This window comes from Sturnus vulgaris, chromosome 29 (assembly GCF_052056855.1).
Source record: "Sturnus vulgaris isolate bStuVul1 chromosome 29, bStuVul1.hap1, whole genome shotgun sequence".
NCBI lineage: Eukaryota > Metazoa > Chordata > Aves > Passeriformes > Sturnidae > Sturnus > Sturnus vulgaris.
The window spans coordinates 2,608,669-2,620,049 of NC_142271.1; the positions used below are offsets into that span (position 1 = coordinate 2,608,669).

The 11,381-nt window shown below is 45.2% G+C and overlaps 1 protein-coding gene across 5 annotated transcripts; it reads left to right on the top strand.

The window, feature by feature from the left end:
- The first annotated feature begins 6,655 nt into the window (after positions 1–6,655).
- Positions 6,656–11,254, top strand: SIKE1 (suppressor of IKBKE 1). Of its 5 annotated transcripts, none has more exons than XM_088180592.1 (6): positions 6,656–6,950; positions 7,032–7,137; positions 7,443–7,585; positions 7,708–7,794; positions 9,403–9,516; positions 9,910–11,254. In XM_088180592.1, exons 1-6 carry the CDS (start codon positions 6,792–6,794, stop codon positions 9,919–9,921), a joined length of 621 nt encoding a protein of 206 aa, XP_088036718.1. In that variant the 5' UTR covers positions 6,656–6,791; the 3' UTR covers positions 9,922–11,254. The 5 variants fall into 5 exon arrangements, with proteins under 5 accessions (XP_088036718.1, XP_088036717.1, XP_088036720.1 ...); XM_088180591.1 differs by having other exon boundaries at positions 9,930–11,254; XM_088180594.1 differs by lacking the exon at positions 7,708–7,794.
- Positions 11,255–11,381: the final 127 nt, after the last annotated feature.

The window sequence follows — 11,381 nt, forward strand, 5'->3', positions numbered from 1 at the left end:
TATTATGGTTAGATTTTAAATGCTACGGACTTTTATTTTTAGAATTTTTTTCTGATAGAAGGCACCTTACGGATAAGCTGTTCAAATTAGCTGTAGGATGTGGGTATTTAGAGCCTGTTTACTCCAAGGGGCTTAAGCCTGAAGCCCAGGTTTTTAAAAGGCATCAAATCCCCATTCTACTCAGTTTATAAAGCCTGCTGGGCTGCAGGGTAAATTCAGTTTCTAAGATCAGTATATAAATAAGCTTATAAAATAACTATAAAAAACTTAGTTGTAGTAGAAATTAATTGCAGTAATTAAGTATTAGCCCAAGGTTAATTAACTCCCATGCTGTAGTAATGAAATTATTTTGCATAATCATGAAGTGATTCAGACCAGGTGACTGGCTAAATACATATATTTATGTAAATACAGATATTTACATTATTTTAACAAATTACTGTTCCTGTTCAAAGCTTAGCATGACAAAAATGGGAGACTTGAGGGCACACTTGAGTCACCTAAAATACTGCTGCAAGGAAGAGGAAAATAAACTCTTTTCCATGCTTGTAAATAATCAAAAACCAGAAAGGTTATTTAGGAGTAAGGGAGATTTAAATTACAAACTAGGGAAAGCAATTACTGTGGTAAAAATAGCACTGGAGTGAGTTCCTTGTACAATCTTCTCCGCTGGCTGTTTTGAAGATCAGTTTGGGCAACCAGATTGAACTCAAGAATTGTTTTCTCTGAGTTGCTTTGGTTTGTAAAGAGAACTTTTTGTAAAGGACTTTTAAAGCTCTCTTCCAGCTCTGTTTTCTGTTATTTTTCTATACATACATCAATTCTGTAAAACACTGCTGAAGTCTCTGGTCAGTGACATGCCCAGAGGCACTTCAGTGACAAAGGAAATAATACCAGACTCCGAGCTTGCTTTACTAGCAGTAAGTAAACAAAATGTCCCCCACAGATACGGCCTGGAGCTAGGAGCTGATCGAGTCCATGCCGTGAGCCAACATCCAGAAGTGGCACTGAAGTGGGGAATAAGGGACACCACGTGTTTTCCATAGAAAACAAGCAGATCTGGTGACAGCAGCCTGCCCTGGACACTGCTGCAGCACCTGTGCAGCCTCTGGGCAGGCAATCCCCGTGGAGATTGGGGAGATGGCTCCGAGGGTCTGAGGGGTGAGGGGGCTGGAGATGCAGGAAGAGCTTCCCTGGATCCATACCTGCTGAGAGAATTCATTTTCAAGGTCAGCACAGCTCTTTGTTCATCTGGACTGGAGATTCCAGATGTCTGTGACTCATCTGGTACCCGAATAGTTAAAGGAAATCGCATCTACTCCAGCTGGATCTTCTCTACATAAATGACCCGTTTGGCTTGATCTGCTATTGGATTGTTTACGTAACTTCAGTAATTAACCACTATCAGCCTCATTAATGAAACATAAACCACCTCTTCTGCTCATTTATAAAGCATTTGTCAAACAAAACTCAAACAAAGGGCAGAATCTCAGCAAAGTAACAGCCCTCCAAGAGCTACTGAGCCCTGACTGCAAGGCACAGCAGTCACTTGGTTGTTGTTTTTCAGTAGAACTGAAGCAGAAGTGATGGCATTGTCTATTGCTCTTGGCTAACTTCTCCCCAAGCCATCTGAAATCTGTCACATGAGGGCAAGGATGCCTGGACAACTATTTTGGCCATTTCTGTACAAAATAGTGATGTTCCAGCTCATTACTGTAAATCATTAAATGATGAAAGCAAGAGTCAAATACTAAATGACTGAAGCCCTCAGAAAACTAATTGCTAATTACAGTAATTGTTGTTCTATGTGAGTTAAAGGTTACATTAAAATAATGATTATTTCATTAGAGGGTTAAATCTCCCCTGTTGGTAAACTGTTCTGAGCAATATTAAAGAAAGCTGAGTATTAACAATACAGATCACGGATCAAAATGATCCAACCTAATCTTTACCCATTTTTGTGTCAGAGAAATATCATGGTTCAGAGGCATAAAATACACTGACAGACATATCCATGCCAAAAGTTTTGTGATCTGAGACCTTGGATTTCCTTTCCAATTTGTTGAGGAACTCATGAAAAAACCTCAGGTTTTCTGTTCCCCCTCTCTTCTATTATTTATCGATCTTCCATAGGTTCAGGAATGCTGGCACTGTTGGGATTGTTCTTCAAGGGTGTGGATGAACCTCTCAGTCCTGGATGAGAAGCAGCACAAAGCCTTGTGAGTACTGATTTGCCTGTTGGTGTTACCTTGCACTGTGAACAGCTCCCATTTAGCACTGCAGAGAACTGTTCATTAGTGGGAGATAATAGAAATACTCTTTGTTTTGCATCAAATGTATCAGACAAATCCTCATGATAAAATTGGATGAGAAATAACTCAGAAGATGGAAGTTCTTGTTAAATTCTTAAATGCTTTTGTGGGATTAAATGATGAAATGTACCAGAGAGGAAGAATAATTTTGGTCTTTATAAAACTGGTTTTTTCTTAATCATGAAGATGTTGGATAGTTTCACCTTGCATTTTCTTACAAGGCCAGTCTTGAAGAACTAAACATTATGTCAAATTTCAGTCCAAGAGCCAGACTGCCTTAAACTCACCTGAAAATCTCACAAAATGTTACTGTTTCTCTACTGTTTATTCTCTTAATCTGCAGTGTCTGAAGGCAGAGTAGGTAAAATAAATCCATCCATTCAACCTTCATAAAGTTCCTGACACATCCCCCTTTCAGTAACTTCTGCCAAATCTGTTTCCCCTTGGCTGGAAGACCGAGATTTGTTAATAAAATGCTCCAGCAAGGCACAAGGTGGAAGAAAGCAAAGCTATCCATTAAGTTTGATTACAATCTCAAGAGTTGGTATTTCATAGAGAATACTCATAACTACAAGCACTGCAGTGACTGTACTTTGTAGGTAGAGCAAAGGGAAGCCATGACCTGATTGCCATAAAGCAGATCTTGACACTCTCTATTAAGCATTACAAAATAATTATTGTGGAATCCCTTGTTCAGCATTTTATCAGCAGTGGTCTTGCTGCTGAGAGACTGAACTAACTGGATGTATCCATTTATCAATGATAATGTTTTTCCTTTTTCCAGCCTGGATTCCATCTTGAGGACATTTGTTTTAACAGTAGAGAGAATATTAGACTCATAAATGTGAGTGCTGTGGTGCAGTGGGTGACTTCTCAAGATTTATCAAAGCAGGATAATTAGGATGAACAATAAGACTGAGTTTCTTGGTAATAACTTTTGTCATGGGACAACTCTGTGTTATGCCACGTTAATCTACCTTGAAGTATGGGCTGGGAAGTGCAAGAGGAGGATTCCTTTGGGCTCCTGGCCTGTGAGCTCTGTTCTACACTTTCTTTGTAGGTGATACCAGTGAAATTGTGACAGTAGCTGAGAGCTGTCTTAACACTACCACTTAATTTTAAAAGCAAGCAGACAGAAAGTGTTGGGGTGTGTGGTGTGAGAGGGGGCTGGTTTGCATTTTAAACAGCTGTAGCTGCTGAAAGAGTTGGGTTTTGAAGGAAGGTCTTGTAATGGAAATAACAATTGTCACATTCCGTTTTTAAAAGCTTGTGCCCTGCTGCATCACCATGGAAGACTTGTGCTTTCAGACACTGAGCCACAATGTTTCTACCTGTGCTGACCACACTTACAATTAATATCATTTTACTGAAAATCCAAGAAGTATCCTAGAAATTTGCCCTTTATTCTTTTCTCTATTTCCAATATCTAGATGTCACTCCATCTCTCACAGAGGTTGCCATTTGATACCAGTCTGTTCATAGAATCCCAGAATGGTTTAGGTGTGAAGGGACCTTAAATCCCATCTTGTTCCATCTCCTGTCATGGGCAGGGACTTTCCACTATCCCAGGGTGCTCCCAGCCCTCTCCAACCTGGCCTTGGACACTTCCAGGGATCCAGGGGCAGCCACAGCTGCTCTGGGCACCCTCTGCAGAGCCTCCCCACCCTCCCAGGGAAGAATTTCTTCCATATATGTAACTTGAATTTCTGCTCCTTTAGCTTGAACCCATTTCCCCGTGTCATGGTTCTCCATTCCTGTGAGGCCCTCTCTTCTCCTGGCTGAACAGCCCCAGCTCTCTCAGCTTGTATCCATAGGGGAGGTGCTCCTGTCCCCTGAACAATTTTGTTCACTTTTGGTCCATCTAGATTTCTTTTCTTGGTGATTTTCCTACTGTTAGCAAAAGCCTCCTCAGCTGTATTCAGAGCTGTTATGTATTTATCCCACCACAGAAATACTATTTCTGATTTTCCAAAGATGGCCTGGAAGCAGTTTGGGCTCTGCAGCAGCGTTGTTGTTCTGAGTGTCCCAATACTCTGCTATCCAGCCTTCACTTCTCCTGCTACAACAACCCCGTGTTCTGTTTGACAAAATACAGCCATGTGGTTAAGAGTTATTAAAAGCATTAAAACATTAACCTCTTGTAACCCCATTTTTCACTTTGTACACACACATAAGTGTTTAATCAAATCGAAGTTAAACACTAAAAAGTTTGAGAGGCCAAATTTATACATTCTATTTAGTTTACACAGAATTGATGTGATAAGCCAAATGAATTACAAGGCACCCCTACTCAGAAATGCTCATCTGTTGATTTGTTTAAGCACTGTTGCTACAGACTCAAAGTTTTGGTGACAAGCATTCCCAGCATTTAAACCAAGGAGCTTTGTCCTACTGGGATCCGCTCTGTGTCCTGGCGCCACAGGAACTCACTCTGCTGTCCCTTGGAGCTGGACAAATGATTCTGTGTCCAGATCTGCTGGAGAGGGGCTGAGCCCCGAGTGGGAGCACAGGTTCAGTGCAGTGTGGCAGTGGTGTCAGAGAATCTCATCTCCCTCATGCTGGAATTCTATTCCTAGAAGCCAGAATGCCACAGAAGAAATAAACTGATCCTGAAATGACAGTGTGGTACAGCAGTGCTGGCCCTCATCTACCCCTGCTTGTCCCTATGGGCAGGGAAGGCCAGGATGGCACCTCTGACACAGGGAGAAGTGAGTGTTAAATCAGAATTATAAACACCAGAGCAGAACAGGCCAGCAGTTCAGACACATCCCAGTGAAATGATCCTTTACACTGCCCAGACCGTAGCTTCCTTCAGCTGACTTCCAACTGATGTGGAATTCCCAGTGCCACATCTCTAAATGCCTCATTGAGTGCCTGAATTCAGTGGAACCTCAAGGACTGCAAGTTTGCTTTCACAGAAATCCCTGTGTTGGATGAAGTAGAAAGGGGAACGATGGCTCTGGCACACAGAGCTGGTTCCACGGAGCTGTGTCAGGCCTGCCCTGTGGAATTGGCTGCTCTGGGAGAGGCTTTGGAGGCAGGCACGGAGCTGGGATAGGAGCAGGGAGAGGCAGCAGGTGCTGAGCTGCACACGAGGGGTCGTGTGAGGAGGTGAGAGTGGGACAGGGAAACCAGCACTGGCTATGGCTTAGGGGAGATGTGTCCATTTTGGGACAGGACAATCTCTACACAACTTGTTCCATAACCAGGATGGTCCACACAGCAATATTTGCCAGTTTTCCAAGTGTTCGTGACTTGTCTATTAGGAAGAAGGAATTCTGATTAACTGTCTCAACTTGGTAGTATTCTTTAATAAGATGAAAAATAGGGAATGACCAGAAGGTGAAATATGTTATAACCATGGTCTGGACTTCTATTTCCAAACTAGTGGAAGGATTACATTTCCCAAATTTGCAGAATAGCTCTCATACTTTACTAATTAATCTGATTCTGATGAAATATTCCAACTGCAGCTGTTCGCCCTGTTCTCTTTCGCATTGTGTGCATGTTTTGAGATTGTTGCTTTTATAAAATTATCTCGTTCAGCACTTCTGCACCAGGCTTGATTATCTCTGGGATCATAAAAAACATTCATCTGATAAAGCATCCTGGAGTTTTCTCGTGTGTCTGTGTGAATAGGGATTAAAACTCGAAATATTCAATTCAAATGCAGTCCTGCTAAAATATTATTGTTGAAAACATTGTTAATGAAGTCGGTGCTGTTGAACAAAAAACTTTGCGGCACAAAGCCTCAAGGACACCCCGGATCACCAACAGTAGCTTCAGTTAGCAAATAAGAATCAAAGCAGCGAGTCAGCATTGCACAGCTTGTTATTTTGAGTGGCGGATGTTTACTGTTGGAAAGGACAAACATCGGGATCAGATAAGATGGGAGCCCCGCAGATCCCAGCCGGGATTGATCGCGCTGTGAGGGAGCAGCCGCACAGATAAGCGGGACCCGGGGTCAGGGCCGCCGGCCCTCCGCAAACAGCCCGTGCCCAGCAGCGGCCTCTCGGAGCCGGCCTCGCCCCGGGCTCCCCGGACCGGTGAGCGGGGGGCACGGGGGGCTCGTGGGAGGGGGGAACATCCACCTGGGGCTTACGGACGCCGTGTGCCGGGGCAGCGCGGGGTTCCCTCGCCCCAAAATATCCCCAAAACGGGCGGGAGCGGCAGCGCTTCGAGCTTCCCCCGGGAACGGCGGGGACAGCCCCAGGCCCCGCCCCCAGACCGGCCCCGCCCCCCGCCCCGGCCGTGGCGCTCTGGCGCCCCCAGGCGAGCCCTTGGCGGATCGGCGGCCTCGCGCCGGCCCGCGCCTGCGCACTGGGGCGCCGTGGCCGCAGGCGGAAGCGGCGTCCCGGCCCCGCGGGTTCGCGTCCGCCCGCGCCCGGCGGCGGGGCCGGAGCGGGACCGGGAGCGGAGAGCGGCGGCGGGGCCGCGAGGGACATGGGCCCGCCGCGGGGGTGAGCAGCGCCGCCCGCCATGAGCTGCACCATCGATAAGATCCTGACGGACGCGCGGACGCTGCTGGAGCGGCTGAAGGAGCACGACACGGCGGCCGAGTCGCTCATCGACCAGTCGGCCGTGCTGCACCGGCGCGTGGCCGCCATGCGGGAGGCGGGCGCGGGCTGCGCCGACCAGGTGAGTGCGGCCGGCCCGACCCCCGCGTCTCGGCACGGCCCGGGCGGGGCGGCCGGACCGACCCCCGTGTCTCCTCGGCAGGGCCCGGGCCCCGCGGCGGAGCAACCCGACCCGTCCCGGCTGCGGCCGCACGTGGTGCTGGCGCAGGAGAACACGCAGATCCGCGACCTGCAGCAGGAGAACAGGGGTGAGCGGGGCCGGCGGCGGGGCCGGGGGATGTTGGGCGGTGTGCGGGGTTGTCCCGGCGGGGATGCACGCCCGGTGGTGCCGGCGGGAGGCTCTCGTCAAGGAGAGCAAAGAGCGTCTGTGTCGGCCGTGGCAGAGTCGCTGGATGTCCCGGTGGGTCGCGGCTCAGGAGTCTCCTCCTGGCCCACCGCAGCGGCAGGAGCGGGCAGCGATGGGGCAGCGCCAGTCCCGCCCTGGTACCCAGCGAGCGCCTCGGGGCTGCTGCCGCGGCTGCCGCCCGTGGCCGTGACGTGCTGTGTTCTGCAGAGCTGTGGGTCTCACTGGAGGAGCACCAGGACGCGCTAGAACTCATCATGAGCAAGTACAGGAAGCAGATGCTACAGCTGCTGGAAGGGAGAAAACGTGAAGAGGCAGAACCAGTCTTGAAAGTCCATCAGGCTAATTCTGGGGTAAGGTGGGATGGGGACAGGAGACTGCTTTGTCCCCTGCTCGCTGTCATGCAATCTTTGTTTCCATTCCTGCCACGTCTGTGCTCCAAAATACATTTTCTCCAAATCTTGACTCTTTGCAGGTATTTTCCCCCTGTTCCTTTCAGAGCACACAGGTTGTAACAGCTGCTCCAGAGGACACTGAAAGGCACGATCTCTTCACAGCCCAGGTGGAGGCTTCCCTATGTTAAGCTTAATGTACCTGATCCTCTACAGTAAAATCAAAGATATCCAAGTTATTATCATTCCTATTCAGTAGCTATAACAAAAGGGAAAAAAAACCCTCGTAAATTTCTGTGAGCTGTATATGTTTAGCTCTTAAGAGATTTCACTCCCTAGTGTTTTTAAATCCAGATATTCTGTGCAGTGGCCCAAAGTGTCTCTTTGTACACATTGGGCTCAGTGACTTCAGAGCTCTGAGATGTGGCTGCTGATAACTGATGTCTGTTTCATATTTAGGTATCTAGTAACAATAACATTAAGTTTCCATTTAAAACTTAGGAATTGTGTTAGGAATTTTTGAAATACATTTTTATCTTAATTGGAGAACAGCAGGTTGGTTCAACCCAGTGACATCTCACACCTTGTAGTTTTTTTCATTGGAACTGGAGCCAGCCTAACTCTTCTCGTGTTCCTTTGCACTGCTATGTGGCAACTCACTGGTTCTGTTTTCTGAGTTGCTTAACTCCTCTGAAGGTAAGTGGTGTAACTACATTTGGTTTCCAGTACCTCCCTGACTGCACAAATTGCTGTTTATCAAGGTTTTATATTTGAACAAAATTTGACAGTGCAAAGCTGAAAAGGCTCTGAAGAAACCCTTTGAGAAATATCCCTTGTCTCAATGTCTAGGCAAAATCTTCTGTATTTCAGATTAAGTCCTTGAGTTTTTTCCTCCTCACCGTTTGGAAAACAGTAACAAACTTCTAATATATTCTTAATATAGCCATCTTCCTGGTTGGAAATATAATAGTTTAGAAAAATAGTAATCTTTCTTCCCAGAAGTCTTTTGTGTTCTCTAGCTCTCTTCTGGGTGCTCTTATTTGTTTACACACTATTTGAATTATGGAGTTCCAAACTGAATTCTCTGCTCTGTGATGAATTTATCTTCCAGGGGCAGTAGTAAAACTATGGGCACTTGAAGAAACTTCACCCTGTCACATTATGTGCTGCGTTGCTCTTCAAGCAGGAGCTGTTGCTCCGTATTGGAATTTGTCAGTGTTTGTTCCTGAGCTTCAGCAAAATGCATCTTCCAGAGGATTATTGCTGTATCTAGACAGATTCTGTAAAATCTGCCTCAGGAGGCTCTGCTCTTACTTGCTTTAGTTTTATTGCTCAATGTCTTTCTCAAATGAGGCTGTTTACTCCACACTTGAAATCTTCTTTGCTTTTATTTCTGCTGTTTTTATAAATTCAGTTAGTCTTTTCTAATAAAGCAGTATAAAATTTGCTGCTTAGTAATCATGTTGACATGAACCTGAATCTGCTGTCTCAGACCTTGGCACACTTGAAATTATTTCCTTTTAAGTCAGTGTGGCTTATCTTGCTAGCAGCTGTGTGCTATTCAGTGTTTTCACTGATAAAGGACAATAAGGTACAAATTCTTATCCTTAAGTATACAGGGTAGAAAGGCTTGCAAGTGCTTGGGAGGAAAGGATTAAAATTCCAAACAGAAGGAGAATCCAAAATCAGGAAAATGGAAGTAAGTGATTTAGAAGGGATAAATCATGACTGTTGCTTCTGCCTGGACTTATTGAATGTATTAATTTTATGTCTTTCAGGAAATTGAAAGTCAAATAGACAGAATATGTGAGATGGGAGAGGTGATGAGAAAAGCTGTTCAAGTGGATGATGAGCAATTCTTTAAAATTCAGGAGAAACTGGCTCAGTTGGAGGTAAGGACAGAGCCAGATGCTGAAGATGAATTGAGCTTTGAGGGTCTCTAGACTTTCTCTGTATTTTCTATGTGTCAAGGACTTACAACACTAAAAATCTGGGGATAGGGTCAGGAAATGCAGAACATGATTGTTTACTTTCAAGTTCTTAACGCTCATACTATTTTTATATGTCTGTATATGTAAATAAATAAAGCCAGAAGAAGATAAACTTTAAATTATGTGGTTCCAGTGTGCCAGCACTGTATTAATGCTTGTATTACAAACTGTAATATGCAAACTTTATGTACCTGTGAAGGAGTGAGACTGTTTAAAGATAAGCATCTTTTAACTACAAACTAGCACCTTTCTGTGATAGTCCTTTAGTTGTGAATTAGCTCATTTCTATTTCAGCAAAAATGTTGATTTTGCAGCTTGAAAACAAAGAGCTGCGTGAGCTGCTGTCGATCAGCAAAGAGTCCTTCGAGGTGGGGAGAGATCTGCCAGACTGTGAAGCTTAGGCCACAAAAACCTCATCTCCAAGCCTTCAGAGACTGTTATGAAACTACCTGACAAGGATTTGTTGTTTCAGGTGTTTCCTTGTATATTTATTTTATCTTTAATGTGTGTGGGCTGTTTTCTCTGCATTTTTCTGAAGTGTTGATGGCAAAAGCTTGCACCTTGCTCTTAGTACCTGCAGCACTCAGATGCTTAACACTGAAGTGTTTGATGTGTCCTCCCGTGTGATGGTTCATTCCTCTCCCTTTGTTATTTTTTTATGAGCTTTAGTTAATAATTCCAGCTGTGCAGATGGCTCTTAAATCCACCTTGTCTGTAGCTAGAGAACATAATGCAGGTTGTGATTATTGTGCTTGTTAGAAGGAATAGGAGATGATTGAGAAACCAGAGTGAGAGAGGCAGGGATGTGCTCTGGCTGCACAGGGCAGCTGGGCTCTGCAGAGTGAGTGACCCTCAGTGTCTGGCTGCCCTGACTGTCCCCTGGCCACTGCTGAGAGCAGCTGAGAGAACAGCAGAGCACCTGAAGGAGTCACTCCTATTCAGAGTAAATGTACCTTGTTTTAGGGGTGAAGATTGGAGTTAACCCTTCCTGACACACGTATTTTTGAAGGATTAATCTTTTTTGATAGCTACACCTGTCTCAGCCTTCCCAGTGCCCCCAGTTGTCAGCCAGCCGTGCTGTGTTGGAGTGCTCAGAGCCTGCCAGGGCACAGCACCTGCACATCAAAGCTCTTCAGCCTCCCACAGATTTGGGTTCGGGACAGGGAGTTCAGGTCTGCATGAAAACCAAACCAAACCGCCCCCATACATGGAATTTTAATGTCACATCATGGGTGAGTCTGGTGTTCCATAGTTACTGCAGGTCCTGTGTTGAGTGGAATTAGAGGTGTAGTGTTGTAGGAGTTTCTCAGTAGGGTGGTATTTTTAATGACACTTTTATATAAAAGATTTCTGTCCTACCTGTGATCGAAGAATAATCTTCCACGAACGGTAAACATCTCATTTCCACTATTAGCTTAAATTTTTAATGCTACTTTTTCCCAAGTGAGACTTTTGATAGATGCAGAAGGTGACACATTCCTGTGCTTACTGAGAGACAGTGAACACTGGAGACATTGTGAACATTTGGAATATCCAGCAAGACTGGTAGATATAGGGAATTTCTGTACAGGAGTGTTCTTGTATACAATCCTTTTCTATTGGAAATTGTTCAGGAGGGAATAAAAAAAACAATGGGAAATACTTTCTCAAGTGTTTTCTGTTTTGTGAGTCCTGGGGAATTCCATGTATTCTTCATGTTCCAAAGCCTTTTGCACCTGAGTGAAATACTACAATGACCAAAATGTTGAGAATTTTTTTCTTTTTTT